This window comes from Anguilla anguilla, chromosome 18 (assembly GCF_013347855.1).
Source record: "Anguilla anguilla isolate fAngAng1 chromosome 18, fAngAng1.pri, whole genome shotgun sequence".
NCBI classification, from domain to species: Eukaryota; Metazoa; Chordata; class Actinopteri; order Anguilliformes; family Anguillidae; genus Anguilla; species Anguilla anguilla.
Genome location: NC_049218.1, coordinates 2,713,021 through 2,735,611, shown reverse-complemented (window position 1 = coordinate 2,735,611; position 22,591 = coordinate 2,713,021). Strand labels below are relative to the sequence as shown.

The 22,591-nt window shown below is 39.6% G+C and overlaps 2 protein-coding genes and 1 long non-coding RNA gene across 5 annotated transcripts; 1 reads left to right on the top strand and 2 right to left on the bottom strand.

The window, feature by feature from the left end:
- Positions 1–2,084: 2,084 nt before the first annotated feature.
- On the bottom strand, positions 2,085–15,919 carry LOC118218264. Of its 3 annotated transcripts, XR_004763393.1 has the most exons (7): positions 15,576–15,919; positions 12,638–12,781; positions 5,292–5,438; positions 4,303–5,138; positions 4,005–4,185; positions 3,661–3,767; positions 2,085–3,206 (listed from the first exon to the last, which is right to left on the bottom strand). It is a non-coding gene; the product is annotated as an uncharacterized LOC118218264 (long non-coding RNA). The 3 variants fall into 3 exon arrangements; XR_004763392.1 differs by having other exon boundaries at positions 4,303–5,438; XR_004763394.1 differs by lacking the exon at positions 4,303–5,138 and having other exon boundaries at positions 15,576–15,913.
- Positions 9,095–11,065, top strand: egr2a (early growth response 2a). The gene is made up of 2 exons (XM_035400815.1): positions 9,095–9,432; positions 9,784–11,065. Exons 1-2 carry the CDS (start codon positions 9,270–9,272, stop codon positions 10,800–10,802), a joined length of 1,182 nt encoding a protein of 393 aa, XP_035256706.1. The 5' UTR covers positions 9,095–9,269; the 3' UTR covers positions 10,803–11,065.
- On the bottom strand, positions 13,878–15,635 carry adob (2-aminoethanethiol (cysteamine) dioxygenase b). Its single transcript, XM_035400816.1, has one exon. It carries the CDS (start codon positions 15,358–15,360, stop codon positions 14,605–14,607), a length of 756 nt encoding a protein of 251 aa, XP_035256707.1. The 5' UTR covers positions 15,361–15,635; the 3' UTR covers positions 13,878–14,604.
- Positions 15,920–22,591: the final 6,672 nt, after the last annotated feature.

Below are 22,591 nucleotides of genomic sequence, written 5' to 3'. Positions count from 1 at the left end.
TGGCAACTCTTCCAAAATGCTCTTTTTTTGGTACAGATGGATGGGAAATCACGTTTATAACACAACTGCGATAAAACAAATGCATTATATACTGTTTTAAGCATTTTATGATCAATAAAGTGTTTTCATGGAAAAATTAAAAATGTCTGTTTTTGTTGCAGATGAATGCACAATCATGTATATATTACAGCTGTGGTGAAATAAATGAATTATGATGTGTTTTAAGCATTTTATGATCAATAAAGTGTTTTCTTGGAAAATGGCAAAAAACATAAGACTATAGGCTTATGTCCAAATGAGGTCAAAAGTGGCAACTCTTCCAAAATGCTCTTTTTTTGGTACAGATGGATGGGAAATCACGTTTATAACACAACTGCGATAAAACAAATGCATTATATACTGTTTTAAGCATTTTATGATCAATAAAGTGTTTTCATGGAAAAATTAAAAATGTCTGTTTTTGTTGCAGATGAATGCACAATCATGTATATATTACAGCTGTCGTGAAATAAATGAATTATGATGTGTTTTAAGCATTTTATGATCAATAAAGTGTTTTCTTGGAAAATGGCAAAAAACATAAGACTATAGGCTTATGTCCAAATGAGGTCAAAAGTGGCAACTCTTCCAAAATGCTCTTTTTTTGGTACAGATGGATGGGAAATCACGTTTATAACACAACTGCGATAAAACAAATGCATTATATAGTGTTTTAAGCATTTTATGATCAATAAAGTGTTTTCATGGAAAAATTAAAAATGTCTGTTTTTGTTGCAGATGAATGCACAATCATGTATATATTACAGCTGTGGTGAAATAAATGAATTATGATGTGTTTTAAGCATTTTATGATCAATAAAGTGTTTTCTTGGAAAATGGCAAAAAACATAAGACTATAGGCTTATGTCCAAATGAGGTCAAAAGTGGCAACTCTTCCAAAATGCTCTTTTTTTGGTACAGATGGATGGGAAATCACGTTTATAACACAACTGCGATAAAACAAATGCATTATATAGTGTTTTAAGCATTTTATGATCAATAAAGTGTTTTCATGGAAAAATTAAAAATGTCTGTTTTTGTTGCAGATGAATGCACAATCATGTTTATAATACAGCTGTGGTGAAATAAATGAATTATGATGTGTTTTAAGCATTTTATGATCAATAAAGTGTTTTCTTGGAAAATGGCAAAAAACATAAGACTATAGGCTTATGTCCAAATGAGGTCAAAAGTGGCAACTCTTCCAAAATGCTCTTTTTTTGGTACAGATGGATGGGAAATCACGTTTATAACACAACTGCGATAAAACAAATGCATTATATACTGTTTTAAGCATTTTATGATCAATAAAGTGTTTTCATGGAAAAATTAAAAATGTCTGTTTTTGTTGCAGATGAATGCACAATCATGTATATATTACAGCTGTGGTGAAATAAATGAATTATGATGTGTTTTAAGCATTTTATGATCAATAAAGTGTTTTCTTGGAAAATGGCAAAAAACATAAGACTATAGGCTTATGTCCAAATGAGGTCAAAAGTGGCAACTCTTCCAAAATGCTCTTTTTTTGGTACAGATGGATGGGAAATCACGTTTATAACACAACTGCGATAAAACAAATGCATTATATACTGTTTTAAGCATTTTATGATCAATAAAGTGTTTTCATGGAAAAATTAAAAATGTCTGTTTTTGTTGCAGATGAATGCACAATCATGTATATATTACAGCTGTGGTGAAATAAATGAATTATGATGTGTTTTAAGCATTTTATGATCAATAAAGTGTTTTCTTGGAAAATGGCAAAATACAGCAGACCCTTGTCCTACCCCTAACCCTGTACCCTAAGAAACATTTAATCATCAAACCTGCAGATACGTGTATTGCCATAGTTATCATGGACAGAATTCAATAGACACATGAATTATATAAACAACAACACATCATGTTACAATTATTTTTATGCACCCAAACATAACCTGACACAGCTTCGGAACTACTTAACATCATACAGTCAGTTTTAGAAAATACAGAAATAATTAAAGAACAAAGTTCTGAGGGCCGAGGGATCCATTTTTTTCAGATTGAATTCAAAAGTGAATCCTACAGGGATGGCTGAATACACACATTATTGTCACAGTGCACTATCCACAAAACACACCAGCTACATCAAAGACCCATATGATTTTATCAACAAAATAAAAAATATAAAAATACAACAGGAAGCCATCCTGTTCACCATAGAAACAAACAGTCTGTACACCAACACACACCCAGCAGCCGGACTAACAGCTGTAAAGTACCCGGGCAACAGTGGGCCAGATAGGATTCTACTGCGAATCCTAGAAATTCTAGTTTTAGCCCTAGCAGTCAACTCAAATATCAGTATTTTTTAACAAAAGAATGTCATTTTTGATATATAACTGAAAAATGAAAAATCATATATTAGGCTTAAGGTTAAGTGAGCAAAATAGTTAACAAACATTTTGGCCAACCACATGAGGGACTAACCTTTCCCTTATGCCTAAACATACTGTAAGCCTAATTTTGCATTAACTCTAATGCATGTGCATGCTTCTATTTAATTTATTTAAATTTCAGCAACCTTGCAACTGTTTCTAGGGCAGTGTTTCCAAGACTTGTTTTCTATCTTGCTTTGATGTTCAATCATGTGCTAAATTCAGGACAATATTAACCACTAGGGGGCATTGCTTACCCTCTCTGATTATGAGAAATTGATCAACTTATTTTTTCTGTGATCCTTTCCTCAAAGGGCCAATTCTGCAACCTTAACTTATCTATTTCCTTCAAATTTCAAAAGTCAATTTCCATTCATGGGCCCGCCTCACTGGTGTGATAGGGTGGCAGTGTAGTATAATGGGTAAGGAACTGTGTATGTACAAAAGGATGCAATATACAGAAGTTGTATAAGTCACTCTGGATAAGAGCGTCTTCTAAATGCTTGTAATGCAATGCAATGTCCTCCACCAATTTCAGAAGAGCAACAAGCATGCACTCTCTTCCAAAGAAAGAAAGGGTTGTCAGCTATGATTCTTTTTTTGTTGTTGCTTGTAAGTCCTCCTGCTGGCTGCAGTCTTTCCATCGGATGAGTCTTATGCGCATGCATCTCCCCTGTGACAGCTCATAGGACAATGGCTGCAACCAATCACTGCTGATGCCTTCTCGCATGTCACAGCTCCCTGGACCTGGACAAAGATGGTGGTGGGGAAAAAAAAAAAGATACACTTTATAATGCAAGTCGCTGGAGAACACTGGCTGCGTGTTGTAGTCCATCGGGGAAGTTTAATGGACCCTGTATTGAGATTAAATAATCAGAAAATGGATGTACTTGAATATTCAAGCAGAACAAGTTAATTATCTCACGAGCTTGCTGGAAAGCTGGCCAATATTTGTTGGCCAGCTTCCCAGCATAAAACTTTTTTAAAAAAATCATCCAATCCAATTTATGCTTGAGGAAACACCATGTATAATGGAGGTATTGTCACATAAAACACAAAGTATATCGCAGAAGTCTGCAGTTTCATCAGAATATTTACTTGGCTGCCTAAGCGTTACTAAACAACTATTGAAAAAATGACTAATTTGATTTGTGAGCGAAATCATTTACTCCAGACCCATTGATTCCCTTTCAGGTACTACCTCCTGTGTATAATGCTGTATTTCGCATGGACAGAGGATCCAGGAAGTTGCGTCTCTCCTGTTCATTGACACAGGGCTGGGCGTGGCAGGCTGAAACAGAAGGGCTTCTGCAGAGAGAACAGAACACGCATATTGTTCTGATTCTACACAGAACAAAATAATACTCCACTTACCTTCATGGCATTAATGTTTCCCATTCAGCTTTTATTGGAGAAGGCTCAACGCAGAGAAACGACAAACTGTGGCTAACAACCGCAGTGAACAACTGCCATTGGCCAAGGAGGGAGCTCACAAATCAACAGGATTATCTCATTGGTGTTCACAAATCAGCGGGATAATCTCACTGGTTTGCATGCGTGAGTGGGATTATCTCATTGGTCAGCAGGAGTGAATGGGATTATCTCACTGGTCAGCAGGAGTCAGTGGCATTATCTCATTGGTCTGCAGGAGTGAATGGGATTATTTTATTGGTCCGCAGGAGTCAGAAAGTGCCCATCTTCGCTCTCCAGGATTTCACTGAGGACACTACAACAAGGAGAAGACACAAGAAACAGTTCAGTACTCCAAAGTCAAAAAAAGAATAAAATGGGTTTTTTTATAAATAACCAAGTGATGATAAATTAACAGGATAACAATGGGTACCCAAACAAGATGAGCCTCCAAGAAAGACAGCAATCATCCAGTCATCTAGAAGTGGCAGATATTTTTTTTATTTAAGAAAGGGACAGTGCACATTAATAAACATGAGAACTTAGATGCATCATGTAAATGTGCCACATTTACTCATACAGGCTAATTTTCATCTGTAGTCCCTGGGCAGGTTGATGGTTTAAGGAACATAAAAGAACATACATAACACATAAGCACAGACAAATGAGTAAAAAAATATGCAAACATTGACAAGAAGCATTACAGGCAGCATAAAAGAGCATACAAAACACATAAGCACAGACAAGTGAGTAAAACTACTGAGCATTAACAAGATGCATTACGAGCAGCATAAAAGAACATACAAGACACGTAAGCACAGGCAAGCAAGCATCAACAAGTAGCATCACAAGTGTTTCATTGATATTCTTGTGAAATGACAACTTACCTTGTTTGAAAGCAACGTGAGTCTTGCACTGCAATCTCAAATTTAACTTTTTTTTTTGTTGTTGTGCTAATTGCCATTTTAAAATGCCAATTACAATAACAACCTCTGGGTGGACAGTTCATCACGCTCGCCTCTGACAAAAACAGGGAAATATAAATACTCTCAACGGTGTAATTAATGAGTCCGTTCTGATCTGAAGCCTGGCAGTGGAGTAAGCGCGATATGCCAAATGTCTGTTGCATGTTACATCATGCTGCTCCTCTCTCGGCGTGCGTAGTTGTCGGCCTGGACGTGTCTGCGCTAGAGCACTGGAGTTAGCTAGGCTTCACAGCAGCACATATGAAGATTATTTCATAACAGTGACCCCCAGGCAACCATCCATCTGTGAAACGCAGCAATTTGCCCAAACACATACAGCAAGTCACTCACAGCCAGAGCCGCACAGCATGTCTTTATGTTGGCAGTTCATATTGCGGACCGTGTTCTCGTATTAATTCTTAATTAAGGGGAACATTACCCCCCGAAATCAGCTTACCTTTAAGCAATAAGGGAAATGTGATGGCGGTTTGGGTTGGGGAGGAAGAGGGGAGGGGCTCCCCCTTCTCTTTTGGCCACCATTAGGAATTCCAGCCATCTTCCAAAATCTGAGGCTTTCAGCACCATGGACAGCAGCAGAGGCTCACTGGTAAAAATACTGGTTATGACTATAACTACAATAATACTGTTATTAGTATTCTTTAGCATTAATTGAAAATTACTGAATTACCTGGATGAAGATGAAGATGGAGGAGGAGGAGGAGGAGGAAGAAGAAGAAGATGATTGATGATTGATGATGATGATTTTATTAGGGATGTCCATTTGTGATTTAAAATACAGAGTATATGTGTTTAGCCTATTCTGAATAAACATTTCTCTAGCATTTTTAAGAGAACGCAGAACTTGCCAGGGTAAAGAAAACATATTTTTTTCTTTTAATTTAGTCAAGAACAGTTAAGGTAAAATGCTGATTGAATTCCTTCAGGAAAAATATTGATAGAATCTCAGCCGCAGAAGAGTTTCTTGGGTCTGAACTGGCTGCGCATTTTAATTTAAAAACAAAAACCAACAGACCCTGTTGCCATCCAGGACAAGGGTTGGAGATTCACTGCAAGCAATGTTGTTAGTGAACGCAGCGGCCATCTTACCGCTGTTCCATAAGCGCTCAGGCTCTGACTTTTAACGAAACACTCTAATGCTGATGTAACAATCGCTACTGGTGATTGAAAGCAATGCAATGGAGTTCAAAAACACTGACTCAGAATTTTGAAAAAAATAAAACAAATAAATAAATAAATTCTAAATAGCAGTTCCCAAACTGTGGGTTCGGATCCACCAGTGGCTCATTGGGGGGGGGGGGGGGGGATTTCAGCATACCTGAAGTATACATTTGAAGGTTATATAATTAAACTTGTGCTGCGTGTGTAGTATATTTCACATGGGATAATGTACATTCAGTTTGACATATGCTGAGAAATAAATTAATTCCATTATAGATCATGTGTTGGGCTACATTTTCATTTTGGGGGAGAGAGGGTGAACCCCAAGATGAGAACTGCAGAGGTGTTTTATTAAACTGGAAGCATTCACAATTTTTAACAGTTGCTCCTCGTTCTTGAAGAAGGCATCAAAATAACTTCCCCAACGTAAGATGGGATGACATATCCAGAAAAAAAAAGAAAAAACTGAAAACAAGTGTCACAGTGTATCCAGTCCAGAAGCAGTTTAAAATAATTGATGGTGTTGCTGTGAGTGAGCCAGCCAAGATGTATACACAGACACACATACCACCGCCACACACACACACACCACCACACACACAGACACACCACACACACACCACCACACACACAGACACACCACCACACACACAAACACACACATGCACACATACACACACATACCACCGCCACACACCACCACCACACAAACACACACACCACCACACACACACAAACACACACACACACACACACCAGATTGTGACTCAAGGCTGAGGATACTTTGCAAAGGAATTACCTCACTGGATAATCTACTGCCAGCCACCGCAATGTCCTGTTATTGCACCTTTTACATATTTATACCTACTGACACCCCAGTAGGTATAAATATTATAAATGTGCCCTGTAGGAAGCAACCACTGAGAAGAAGATGAGAATACCAAAGTGGTGTAGCGGGTTGGACACCAGAAAAAGACTGCAGCTATTTCAGTACCCCACTGGGGTGTTCCAGCAGAACCCTGGACCATGGCAAATGAACCCAAATTCCTTAAGTGTTTTCAAAATGTTGGCAACCATATAAAAAGCTTTTACATTACAGGCATTTAGCAGACGCTCTTATCCAGAGAGACTTACACAACTTTATTAAGGTATTTCAAGTTAAATTATTTCAAATATGCACTTTGACTCAGGTTTGACAGACACCATGCCTAAAAGTTAACTACCTAGCCTGTCTTGCGCAGTGAAAATGCAGGCTACCCGTCTTGAACGGTCACTGTGACTCAACTTCTCCGATAAAACTGCCATTTAGCACCTTCCACCCACGTCCCCTCTGTTTGGGAACGTGCATTCTGTTCGCACTGCAGAATTTAGCAGCGTTGTGCCTTTTAACTCATCAGTGCTTGACATTCTCTCGTGGTTACTTCTGACATAAAGTTGTGGCCAAACCAAAGGTTTTCTTTAACCCTTTAAAGGTGCAAAGACCAGAAATAGGCGATTAGAATGCTCTTTGCTGAACATTCTAATGCTGATGTAACAATCACCGCTGGTAATTGAAAGCAACGGAGTTCTAGAACACCGACTAAGAATTTTGAAAAATAAAAAAAACTAATAAAAAGAAGAAAAAAAAACAATACAAAAAACATGCTCTTCAAAGGGTTAACGGTCAGTGTGTAAAGGGATGTCGACTGCCTCACCACTGCTGTACACTGCATGCCAACCCAACATGTTGCCACTCTGACTTTTGCAATTGCCTGTGAAACCAGATCGGGTTCTGGGAACAAGGGGATGGCATGAGACACAGCACACTTATTTGATATAATAATCAATGAAGAGAAACTCACATTGAGCTTTTTTCACAGAAAATCACTTCAAACACCTCCTCCACGTGATCTCTTGTACCCTTGAAAACAGGAGACGACGTGAATATGAATTTCAGCTATGATTTTACTTTTGAGTTCAGTATGCATTCATGCACATTTAAATCTCTAATTCTGGGAGACATGTTTGACCAATCCCACTTAGTGTTAGTCACTCTCACTCACTACTCAGTCATGACTTATTCTGCCATTTTGAGTTTGGGCCCAATTACTTGCAACGGTAATGATAATAATAGACTAGTGGTAGTAGCATCGGTGGAGGAGGTTTTAATTACTGTTTTCTGATAGTACTAGCATACATCTTTCAGGCTGTTATCTTCACTGAATAAAAAAAAACACCATAAAATGGGCATAACGGCAGTGTATAATACCAGGTAAATACATAAATATAAATATATTTCGTGATAACCTCTTTCTAAATAAAATAAAAGAAATAAATTGCTTTTATCAATGTCTTACGTACACAAAAAACGACAGGCTAAAGGGTAATTAATTGCTTAATATTTCAGAAGGTCCCACATCCACCTCTGAACTGAACAAAAAAAAATAAAGGGTTTTGTTAAATGACAAGGGATGGTTTGCGGAACAAACAATTTCACCTTTAAATAGCTACTCTACTTTCCAATAGGAACCTACTCGAAAAATAGAAAACTTTCTGCCATTTCCGAGAGGCCAATACTGACTAAGATCTGACTAAGACTTCCCAGTGAAAAATGTTATTTCTGAAGGCAAGATATTCCGCTCCACTCAGGTTTCACTCACTTCTTTATTTTGGCCCTCGTGTGGGAGTTGGAGTCTTTTCCTTTACCGGATAAAACCTTTTATGAAGGAGTGGGAGGTGAACCGGAATTTCTCAAATAGAAATTACTTTAGCTTCAAAATTATGTGAATCCCTCCCACGTTCCATAGCACGACCCGTACTATACTTAAAATAAACTATTTGTATCAAGTTAGATTGCCCTTTTAAAAGCAGTCGCATACCTAGAGTTGTTTGTTTTATTTAATTTTTGTTCATTTCCTTATTAATTAATTTTACAGTTTACGAGTTCCCCATTGATAAACAGCCTGCTCTTCGATGCCTCATCCCCGCAAAGCCATTTTTTAAAAATCCAGTCCTTGTATGGTCAATGACGCAACGGCACATTCATAGACTCTCCATAAATGCATAATACAACGAGCCTGGTCATTCACAATATATCAGCCGTTACCTAGGCCACTATACAACGTACAGTGGCACGCGCTTAATTTCTAACAACGAAATCGACAAAACTGTTCCATTGCAGCAGAACTGCAGGCTGTAATCAGTTTGTCGCCAGACAAATCTAAAATAATCACAGTTTTACAATAACGCGGGCTGTGCACATCCCGTTCCAGACTAAATGATGACAGCCAAATCGTTGGAGAAAGCCCCGGTAAACCTCAGTTTTGGGCGTCCTCTCCCAGACAACTGCTCAGAAGATGCTGCTGAGCAAACTTCAGCGACCGTTTTTCCAGATGCGGAATTGGGAGGGCATTACGACCCTATCAGTGGAACTTCAGGAGGTAAGCTTAGATTGTCACGTGTTCTCATTCTTTCTAATTTAAGAGTGGCGTAGCGGGAACGGTTTACCTGTATTAATACAATGCAGAAAGTTTGCGGTTCTGTAAAGGTAATTGTATGAAGATTGATTTCAAGAGCACCTCTCTAAAATATTATCTGCGATCTGGTAGTATATTGTACCGCTGCTACATTGCTTCAAAACAAATTCTCGTAATGAATTACCATTAGCTTTACGCAGTCCGTCAGTTTGCGTGTTGACATGCACTTATTCTAACTTCCATATGACATATATCGCTGCTACTGTGCCTACAATATCAAAGTCCACCCTGATAATGTTTTTTTTTAATTCACAGATGGCGATGTAACACATGAAAATCGTCCGCTCGACTTCTACTCAAACTGTTTTGCGCAGTCAACAGCGCCTCGCGACCAAGCTTTCACCTATGTGGGGAAGTTCTCTATCGATTCTTCAGGTAGTAACTGGAGTCCAGACGGTGTCCTTAACATCGTCAACGCTGGAATCCTAGGCATGACCCAGTCGTGCTTGACGCCCTCTTCACTGATACCCCCAGTTTCTCCGAACCAGTTCACGGACGCCGCGAGCTGCGCTGAGGCGCAAAGCCAGCCTATGGACAGCATATACTCATCACCACCACTTTACGCGGACGGCGGAGAAGTCTACCAAGACACATCTGTCTTCCCTTCAACGTCCACGTCTCACGTTTCGTACCATCCGCCGCCCTACCCATCACCAAGGACGACCACAGACTGTTCTCTTTTCCCCATTAACTCGGACTATGCACATTTATTTCAATCTGCATGCCAACGGGACATCCAGGTTATTCCTGACCGAAAGCCCTTCAAATGCCCAATGGACTCAATTCGTGTCCAGCCCCCTCTAACTCCTCTTAACACTATAAGGAATTTTACATTAGGTGGGTCGAGCTTAGACGGCCTAAGATTACCTACGGTTCACAATCCACAGAATTTGCCTCTGAGACCTATACTGCGGCCCAGGAAGTATCCGAATAGACCGTGCAAAACACCTGTGCACGAGCGGCCGTTCTCGTGTCCGGCGGACGGCTGCGACAGAAGGTTCTCGCGCTCCGACGAGTTGGCCAGACACATTCGAATTCACACCGGGCACAAGCCCTTCCGATGTCGAATCTGCATGCGGTGTTTCAGCCGCAGCGACCACCTGACCACACACATCCGCACGCACACGGGAGAGAAGCCGTTTCCCTGTGATTACTGTGGCAAAAAATTCGCCAGAAGTGACGAACGAAGGAGACACACCAAAATTCACCTCAGACAGAAAGAAAGGCAATCATCAACTATACGCGGTGGCTCGGAACAAGGAACGATCAGTTAATTATTAGTATATCCACAGGGGAACTTCAAGGAAATCGTGTTCATGCCCTGCCAAGGTCTGAATAACCTACACTAAGTTGACTTGAAAACCTGGCAAAATGCATTATTCACAGTTGTCGTTTTGTCAGAGAAAACACACACCGTCGTGTTTTAGCCGACACAGACGCACAAACTTTATTATCTTGCTCCCCTTTTTCCATGGACCTTAAATGAACCAATGCATAAATATTAAAACAGGAAAAATAAGATACTCTAACGTTAATCAAGCAGTAGGCTATATATATATATATATATATATATATATATAACCTAATGGCACATATTCGGACGCATGTGAAATACGTGTTAAGTTGTAAATAATTCAATTAATACCGTTAATACGTACCAGCATTCCCTGTAATACTTGAAAATATTAGTCTTCGTAAAATTATTGCCAACGGTTTACTAATAAATTCCAGGTGCACCTGCCTATTTTGCCCTCAGTACTCGTTGTGGCCCTTTCATATTATAAAAAATATATATATTTGTGTCATTGTTGTGTTGTCATGAATCCTAATTCATTCATTTGGGTAAAACAAGTCTTGTACTGTAACTGGGTGTGGCAAAACCATTTTTCCAAGTTGGTGTGATTTTTTCTCACTTTCAGCACCTGCCCTTAAAAAGGTCTCTGCAGGGCCCTGCTGTCAATTAAACAAACAGCAAATATTCTTGTGACAAATCAGTAAATTCTCAACATAAATCAAGAGGAAATTGTTTAGATTTCTGGAACATAAATGATGTAGACTAGGCTTCCGCAATTTGACCTGTGGTGGGCCAGAATGTGAATCCCTATCTGTGCTGGAGTAGTGACGTTCTTCTAACTTTGTCCAGCCCAGATCATATTTAAGCAATGATTTGATTTGAAAATACCCTAGATGTTTCTAGCTTGTAGCTTAACTTTGCTCTGAAGGGATGCAAAAATGTAACAGAAAATGCAAGCCATAAAATACAGTATTATTGTGAGTAGTGTCGCAATATCGCTCCTAACCACGAGATGGCGCAAAACTTTACTCACTTTACAGATGGTAATATTGATTTCATGAGGCAAAATGATAAATATAATAACTAATTCATCCCTATCAGATGGTCAATGACGATGGTCATATAGCTCTATCAATTTGGGGTTTTCTGAAACTTTGTGTTCCCATTACAACCTGTGATTACCCTGGCAAATTTCAGGACCGGCAAGCCAAACACGAACAGTTGTAAACAAGCTGCATCGCTAGATGACTGAAAAGTATTTTACTGACTCTCAGTCTCTTCTATCAAAAAAATATAGAAATTGTACCTCAAGGTTTTCAGCACTAGGATACTTACATATGGAGTCCTTTTGAATATATAGGCTACTTCAAGTCCACATACACAGCACACACTCAACTCAAGGCTTAGACATCAGATGTACATTTTATTAACCCTTCAATGTGCGAGATCACAAGTACGTTATTATTAATAAGTTCTAAACTGAACACTGTAATGCTGATTGTAACAATCATTGCCGGTAACTGAAAGCAACAGAGCTCTAGAACACCGACTTGGAATGTTGGACAAAAAAAAAAAAAACATTCCAAAAAACCTACTCCTGAAAGGGTTAAAAGCACACAAGAAAAAGTCTCATTCTTCTTTGAGTTAATAAGTGCCACTGGGCAATGAGTGTTCAAGTCAAGAATATTCCATACTCTTCCTCAGGATCTAGTTCTATCAATCTTCCTTTGTTTCTCCTAACATTTGAGCCAAAATGGCAGCTCATATGACACCACAGAAGTGAAGGGCGACTGAAATACCACTGGTAGCACACACCTCACAATGGGCGATCACCTGCAGCAGCCGTGTGGTAAGTGCTCCGGTTCAAAATGGCTGCCTTGCTTTACCCAAACGGTTGCTACACACTGGTTGGTGGTTGAGATGAGTGTCCAACCCCCTCACCGTAAAGCACTTGAGATCCTAAAATGAAAACACCATATACAAATGCAATCCATAATTGAAACCAAAGACGCAGAGAAGTAACTGCAGAAAACCGCTTCCTTTAGACTGAAGGTTCACCCAGGTGCTACTTTCTTTCAACTACAGCCGCATGAAAATAACATGGCTGTATTGGAATCAGCCAATAGGCTATCATCTTAAAACAAAGTTTATGTTGTTGGCTAATAAGATTATGGCTAATAGGATGATGCCAGAATCATGCTGTAGACAAGTGACCCATTGCATGTGCTGCTGATGCTCTAAATTAAGTGAAAATATAATACACAAAATAGCCAAATCATAGTCTTCTGAACATCTTATTATTTCCATTTAACATTTTCCAACATAACTGTTCTCCAACAGAGAACTCAGCAGCTCCGTAGACTCTGCTTATTGATAAAGGAAGCTGAAATATTTGTCATGCAATATATTTGTTATAGCCATACAGTTATAATATAAAACAGGTGAGGATCAGCATTGACCAATATGGCCAGTAAAATATTAGTTATGAATATCGACCGCCAGAATTAGCAAATTGTGCATAACTTATTTCAACATACCCTGAAAACATGTCTCTTATAATTAGCTTTCGTTTTACAGTTACGAATCACAACACTTTTCTACTTTAAATGAACCATTTAAGATGCCATACACTAATTTGAAATAGATTTCACTCATTCTATCAAAATCCCAATTCCACCATGGGCAGTTAACATTATTTAGTGAATGCAAGGCTGTTTATCTGGAACAAAAGACAGGTAGACTTTAATGAACTGAAATAGGCCTACATTTAATGATTAATTGTATGAATGCAACCATCACAATAAACATACAATTTAAAGGCCATCTCCTTGTTGTCAACTTAGCACATCAAACCAAAAACAGTGCTATTTTTCTTTCTTGCTTAACTAGGCTGAATGTTTTAGGCAATTTAAAAAAATAGCACCTTTACATATCATTTCAATTAGTCATGTTATAATTTGTGAGTAACAATTTTTGAGAAACAAGCAATACCTATTGTGCATTGTACATTTTTCAGCAACAATAACAGCATATCGAATATTTTTTTAAGTAATGGTTCTGCCAACAAGGACAAAAAACTAGCATTGTACAGCATCCTTAGTGAAATAAATTCTGTCAAGAGGTTGTTTCTGATGAAAAATGAAAGGAAACAACCAACGAACAGTAGATTAAAGTAGTAAATTTATGAATACTAAAAAAAATTAAATGGTGTAGCTGAACAATAATCCTCTTTATTGCTTCAGAACCATTGATAATTACGTCATATACAAATAAACGTAATGACTGCATTTGGAGGTTGAATCACTCGGAAAATATTGAACGGATACATTTCATTTTTTTTAAATAATAGCACGATACGTCCCGAATGCAATAATGCAACGAATACGACTGAACAGACTGTAATTTTGTATTAATCAAGTGTATTTTCAGGACAGTCCTATAAGATGTGTAGCTGATCGTCACTACGATATTGAGTTCATGCGCTGGAAGCAAGCATAGGGACATAGCCTACATAATAACATAAACACTTGTATAAAGCGTGAACGCGGAAGTTATGGCTTAAGTACCTGATGTCACTAAACATGAAAACACGGCTGAGTCAATCAATTAAAACAGAATCCCACTGATAGTTGAAGAAAAACAAGCAAATACACCAAGAAATAGGTACGCTCCTTCGAACTTTTTTTCATCGTCCTGAGTGTATACCCTAGTTCGTTTCATAACTGCAGTCTATATCCACCGTTGAGCTTCGTTGATCACCCCCCTCCGCGCGAACCAATGTTTTACAGACAGACCTCGGGCCCGGGAAAGGGTTCCCCGCCACACCAGAAGTCCGAAGGTTGAGGAATCTCGAGCAGCCACACTTCCCTCCGCTCCTGAGAACCTGGCTTCTTCTCTACCAGGTCCGAAACCGGAGTAAGGACTTTGTAATAGTGGCAATCCCTCCCGTCGTCTGGGTCGTAAGGGGGTGCCAGTATGTCGAGAAATGCAGTCGGCCCGTCCACTGCGTCAATCTGATGAAGGTTGTCTCTAGTTGGCGTTATAATGCAAGGGTCGCTCTCTTGCGTGTATTCGCCGACCGACCGGAGAATCGATCTCCTCAGGGCGTCCTTTTGGAAAGGCAATAGTGGCGGGCTGAACTGCGTTTCGCTGGCTGCTTCCGACTGCTTATCCAACTTGTCAAAGCAGCTGATCCTCACCTTGCCGTACAGAACTTTCAGCATTCCGGTCATCCCCGGGTGGTCGTGCAGAGGAATGGAAGTTCCGTTTTTTAGCAAGAAAACACCCATGCTGAAGGTGTCGGTTTCGCATATGTGCATGTATGTGACCGGCGGGTTGTGGGGTATTGATATTGGGGAGCTTTCAACTTTCCGCGGTACAATCTGTAGATCCGCCGCCCTCATTTCCGTCAGAAGGCTAGTAAGTTTACTTTGATTTTCCAAAAATACTTTATCCCCAAATGTGGACGGGTTTCTGAAGGTATTGAAGGCTTGTCTGGCAACCTTTTGGATAAGAGAGGTCATGTTGTCCCGGGGCATTGTATCTGCCTTGTTAGTAGGCTATATGGAGCGATGGTCGTTTTAATCAAGCACGCAGCCTCGCACAGCTGCTGTACAACCGTATTGTATCTGTACGTTTCCCACCCGTTACGCCTAAATAACAATCACGAGTATGTCTATATATAGCTGCAACTGTTAATATCTATAACTAGTATTTCAATAATATAAAATAATTTAGTAATATCAAATTTTACCTTCAGAACGCTCATCTTTACTGCGTCTATTCACCTCCCCATTCGTCCACATCTCATTCACACGTCCGCAGTGACGTCACATACGGACGTAAAATGTTGCATTCTGGGACCTGTGGTTTTTTCTTGAGTTTTAAAAAATGTAATATTCTCTACGAAGACGACAGCACAGTTTTAAAGTATTGATTGAAACCGAGTTCAAAGTATTGAACAGTGGCACTAAAATCAGATTTGCTCGATATAAACATATATGGATTGCCCACGACAATCAGAAATCACAACGAATAACATATTTGATTAAAATTACACTACATTACCCACTTTCCCGCGTATCATGTCACACTCATTGGTGTGCGCAAGGGGCAAAGGCAGTCCGTGCATTGACCTTTTATTTATTTATTTATTTATTTATTTATTTCTTTCTTTATTTATGCACATTGGAGTAGGCGTACTGACGGCATTATTTTCACAATGTAATACGTTCTTGAGATCTTGAGAAGTTTTATTCCACAGTCCTTTGTAAAGATTTAAAGCCCTCCAATTCTGTTTTAGAAGAAAAATTTAATAGGCCCCATTTTTTTCATAGCTGCATGTATCTTACCATACTGTAGTTACAAATGAATTACAACCGTTTCATATAAAAATTGATAAATGTACAGTAATCAGTGCAATAATTAAGTAATAGCCAAATCAGACAAAATGGCTACCACACATTACGTCGCATTGCGAGAGACAGTAAATGGGTGGATGTATTGATCCTGCCATTGCTCAGCTAAAATTGTAGGAAACTTCAAGCAGACACACAACAGCCATTACATACACTAAATTGTTGGGGGGAGGTTAAAATGTAATGTGTGCAATGTTTGATCTAAATTGATCTAAATTGTGAGTACTCACTGAACACAACTTTGTATATCAATTGCACTTGGCCAGTTATCCTGTTGTGATTCCTATTTGCCCAATCCACAGCATGTTTCCACATGCCAGTGAAATATGTACAGTATTTGGAGATATAGCATACAGAAAATCATCTGCAGGTCCGCAAATGCTGCTAATGGATATCTTTGTGCAAAAGGGCTGCCCATCCAGATAAAGGTAAATAAATAAATAAAAACAAGAAGGAAAAACAAAAATGTACACTTTGTAACTTGTATTAATTTCCTCATTCCATTCCTGGACACTCAGAATGAGTTTCTGAATGTGTTAGTATTCATGCAGTTTAGTGAAAAAGAAGACACAATTCCCCGCTCTGCTTCCCTGTTTGTTAATGATCTAGAAAAGAAAGGAAACATTATTCACATCTCTTTAAAATGTGCAGCTTTCGCATCGCACAGAAGTGAACTTTGTTTCTTGTGGAGACCTAGCAAATAAGCCCTGAATGTACAGAGGAATCCCTTTCTCTTGAAATCAACACTCATGGCATTGTGGAGCACTGATGTTATGAATTCTCTGAAAATCTTTGTTTCAATAAGTCTGCAGTCTCTTTTGTTTTGTTGTCATTATTCTTTGCACCCATGAGTCTGTCATAGGTTCAATGAACCCATTGTTGATCTTCCAAGAAACAGAAAAAAAAATATCTTAACCATTCTGGATAGTTATGAAAATTCATAAGTTGGCTGCTCTCGAGAGAAATACTTGCATATTTTAGAACAGAGATGCAATACAAATATTTGTTCCTTACACTGATCAATGGGCAATGGTTCTTGTGAAGGTCATTTTTGAACTCACTCAGACACAGACAAAAATAAAGAAATTAAATTTTTTTTTAAAACACCACACATATACATAAAGAAATCATGTTAGAGCTGAAATCTTAAAATAGTGTACATTTAGTGGTTGTATTTATATTTTAATGTGCCCACTTAATGCACACTATTAAAAGATTTTGAAGTTGGAATTTTTGATGTAGATATTCTTCCTTGTTTCTTTTATGCTATTTAATCATTTTCATGAACCAAAATAACAGAATATTTTCAGCATGTTAAAGAGCAAGAGGCTAATTGTTAAGGCTCCACATTGAGGCCTCAGTTCCTTATAGCAATTCTCATGACCTCTACAGCCGTGGTTACCAAACTGCCTAAACCTTCTATATTTCTGTTGTGTTTCTTTGAAATACCTACGGGCCACGTTTCCTCAAAGCATCAAAGATGGGCCCAAAGACAGGGACATTGATTGTCTACAGATTAAGATAGCATCAGTATGTTCTCTTGCACATTCTAATATTGTGCAATAGTGAATTATGACCATGTACGGTACTGTGCCAGTGTGCTTATGTTTTAAATGAATACCAATTCAACAAACCACTCATTCCGTTCAAGCAGTGGGTGTAGTAATAGTATTGAAATTGTAATTACTAAAGCTAGATCGATCATTTACACAGCAGATTTTCCACTGAAATAGATTGTTCTCACCAGGCAGCTATTGAAATGCGTGACCATGTTTAATTTGTTTTGGGAACCGCTAGTTGCCATAGTTACTAAGCACCAGCAGGATTCTATGTCATATGTGATTGTTTCCATCTGGATATTCTACAGTTGGGATCATCGAAGAGAAAGCATGGAATTTTCATTTGTTATGTCAAAGATCACATTTCACAAATAGTTTAAAGCTCAATGAAACTTAAACACAACTGAAAACTTGAATTACTTTACAGCCCAAACAAAACAACAGTATTTAGCTTCACCTAGCATTTTTTTGGCTGTAAATTGCTAGATAAAATATTTATTCCTGTTCCAGGGTCTAAAGCAGTGGTTCTTAACCTTGTTGGAGGCACCGAATCCCACCAGTTTCATATGCTCATTCACCGAACCCTTCTTTAGTAAAAAATAAAATATGACTGCAGACTAGACTGAGGGGTGGACCTCTGCGGCGGAGGCTCCACCGAACCCCTGAGACCGACTCACCGAACCCCTAGGGTTCGACCGAACCCAGGTTAAGAACCACTGGTCTAAAGGAATTGCAAAATGAGTACTATGATGCAGATATGTAAACTAATGACATAAGTATGCATTTTAAGGTATTCCTTGGAAGTGGAAATCCTCAAACTTTACCAGAAGGTGTCCTTATAGTATGACATTTATAAATCTTCTTGATATTAGGACATTTTGTAGATACACTTCATGACCAAAAGTCAGTGTATCTGGCATCTCATCCAAAATTATGAGTATTGATATGGAGCTGGTCCACCCTTTGCTGCTATAACAACCTCCACTCTTCTGGGAAGGCTTTATGCTAGACCTTAGTGCATTGCTGCAAGTATTTGCTTCCACTCAGCTAGACGAGCATTAGTGCCCCCCCCCCCCGCCATTGTACCCTTGATACAGGTACTTAACCTGCATTGCTTCAGTATATATTCCAGCTGTATAAATGGATGCAATGTAAATGCTATGTAAAAAGTTGGGTAAGTCGCTCTGGATAAGAGCATCTGCTAAGTGCCTGTAATGTAATGTCATTTTAAAGAGGGGGAAAAAAACCCTTGGATCATTTAGTGCGTTGTGCTGCTGCGATCCCACTGGGTATATCCAGGAAGCAGAGCTGTTCAGAGACATCTGCAGCCATACGGCAGGGTCACTTCTGCCGTGCGACTCACCCGCCAACATCCGACTGTGATCCTGCTCATCATCTGACATTTTCCACCAATGCTGCACTGTAAAACGATCGTTTTGAAAATGCGTAAGATTCGACTGTGATCCTGCTCATCATCTGACATTTTCCACCAATGCTGCACTGTAAAACGATCCTTTTTGAAAAGACGCTCACTTTTCATAGGCTACTGAAAAATTATGAAGCGATTTCAGAAACAATATCCAAAAGGGAATTCAAATGCATTTGTCCCCACTGGTTATTTAATAATTGACGAAAACAAAATGAAAGCATGATGGTTACTATGGATGCGTTGGGCAGCATGAAAGGCTTGAAGAGTGAATAACTGGATGATGAATACCATACAGCCTGGTTGACACAGAGGACTTCACAGAGCCCCAGACAGCAGTACGTTGTGAAGGCCCCATAAGCCTTTCTACCAACCAGAAGCGCTACTGGGTGCAATAATGTTTACACTGGCATGAGGCTCTTTTACCCTAACGTGCGTCAGGTGTCTTCATTGTGTAAATTCATGCAGGTCATCCATCAGACACAGTTACCTGTGCCAGGGGTGTCCAACCCTGGTCCTGGAAATCTGCAGGGCCAACTGGTTCCTATTGTCACTCACTACTGGTCTATTTAATTCATTCATTAGACAGTCGAGTCATCCGATACAGTTCCTTGGCTCTGAATTCATTTTAAGAATCAAGAAACGGCAGATATTGTGGTTCTCTAGAACCTGGTTTGAGAAGAGGTATAAAAAAATTTTGAGAAGAGGAGGTTTTAGTGGAATTTCAGGTCAAAAGTCAGTGAGAGGATGCAAATCTTTATATTCAGCGCTTTGCGTGTAGTTTGCGAAATTCACCACTATGTCACCCTTATTCGGCCAGAGAGGGAAGAGATGTTGCCTTGGCTTGGACCTTTGACATCTTAAATTTCAAAATATTTAAGAAATGCAATAGCATGCGAGCTGAGGATTGGGAGTTCGTGACAAGGCGCTACACAGCACTTAAAATTGTCCCCGTCCTGTAAGGAGGCTCCTTCGCGCGCTTCCATCCGCTGCATGGATTGGAATGGGACGGACGGGACGGGACGGGACGGGGGTGGGGGCGGGAGCGGGGCACATCTTGCGCTCCAGAGTGGACAATGACATCAGAGGTCCTGGCCTGTAGCTTTTCTTCCGTTTTCGGCCAATTGTCCTTATTAGTCGTTTGCACACATACATTATCCAAACCAGATGACAGACGGAAAATAAGAAGGTAATTCTGCATGGCATCAGGAACCTCTTTTTCTGTCACTGTCTGTATGTAAGCCCGATTGAAATATAGATCAGCACTAAAAACAAAAAAAAGGGGTTATCAGCACTTCCAAGACCACTGGCAATGGCAGCCAATAAAATTCCTTACAGTTATTTAACTGTACATATTACATATCTACATCCTCCTCCCCCCTCCCCCATCGTACAAGACTATCTCAGACACACACACACGCACACGCGGACAACTGATCACCTCTCAAACACTCGCAGACAATCACAGCCCAATAAAACGCACAGACAAAGAGACAAGACAGTAAAAAAAATAAAAATAAAAATCCCGTCTTCGATCCCCACATCATGGCTGGGGTCAAAGTTCGTCCTGGGCTCAGCTTCTAACGCATGTTTCCGATCCGCAAAGTTTATTTATTCTGGCCGAGGAGCTTCTTCCTCTGGACACATTCTGGCCCCTTGTCTGTGTTTGTGTTTTTCCTGGAAATTTAGCATCTTCGTTCTAATGAGCACAAGAGCGCAGATCCTGAGTGCTGTGTACAGGAAGATATAGACACAGACACTCCATGTGTATTTGAATCTGTGCAATCTGTACCCCCAAAGACCCAGCAATTCATTTTTGTCCCCTGTAGGGGACATGCCTCTCAGGTATTAATCTCAAGAACCATATATTTTACTGTGCTGTGTAGTGGGCATAAAACATATATTTTTGAAAATGTTTTCGCTGTAAAATGTTTTTGTCTTCCAAGACACTTTTATTATGTCAAATAAAAATTTTAAAATACTATCTGCCAGGTCTCAGACTCTCCGTACCCAACCTTATGTATTGCTGTTTCAGCTCAGAGGTCAGAGGTCACTGTTATAAAGAGGTGACGGATATCACTCAGTGACTATGAGATTTTCACACAGGAAGGAGCAACAGCTAAACACATGCTATGTTCCCTTATGATGGTTGGAATATTAACACATTTTTTGCCATAGCTGAGTGCTATTTGGTGCCATTTGTTCCTCTATCATTTGGGCTGCACTCATATTTCATTGTGTATTTATTCCTGTGACCAATAACTCAATTTGAATGTCCCCTTGACATTTCATTTCTTATATTTTCCATTCTTTAATTTCATTGTAAATCTACTGGGAATACTACATTGGTCTTTTAAAAAAAAAATCAGTTCTAGCTGTATACTGTCATTGTGTTCAATAAACAACTGGTGCGGCTGCAACCTTACTGAAATATCATTCAGGATCTGAGATAAGAACTAAATGATAAACAGGATGGTATGTGCGTTTGAATTCCCCCACATGCAAAACAACAATGGGTTGTCTCAACTGCTTGATGGCAATTGATACAAATCTCCACACATATAAATGACCGAGTTTCAAAACGCTTCACAAAATGCTTCACGTAACCACCTTAGATGGTCTTTCAGCCTTTTGCAGATGGAGGCCTTTTGCAGCCTCTCCTGATAGATGTAGGGCCTTGGAGGTCCCGGGCAGCATTGGGACGTCCCGGCTCAGAAGAAGGGCCCGGAGCAGACCTCCATGCTCTGCGTCAGTCAATGTTGAAACAAGGGAGGAAGCGAGAGAGAGAGGGAGAAACAGACACACTGGAGGTCAACCGTGAAGCTGAAGGAATGCCGAAATGCAGGAATCCACCACATACCGGCAAAACACACGTGCATGCACACACGCAAAGCAGACGCACGCACATTCACGCATGTGCACCTACGCGTACACACACATGCACACACGCACGCACACGCACGCACAGTCACGCATGTGCACACACGCACGCACACACGCATTCGTGCACGTGCACACACAAGATGCGTACACACACATGCGCACACATGCAAAGAAATTTCACTTATAAATTTGTAGCAATGGCAAAATTTGCAGTTGAAAATCAGTTATAAATATCATCGGGCATCTGCTATGTAAATGTGGTGGATGTAGATCTCTGCATTATTTACTTCGCAGTGTGAAAATATTCACACAGTAACACTGCAGTGGGACTGTATCTGAACCTGAAAACCCTATTCAGAAAAACAGGTTTTGACCAATAATATTTGTGAGTAATAAAATGAGATCAGTGGCAGAAGTGGACACTGAATGGGAAATTAAACAATGGTCATTTGTTGCGCATAATGAAACACACATTTTAATGTGT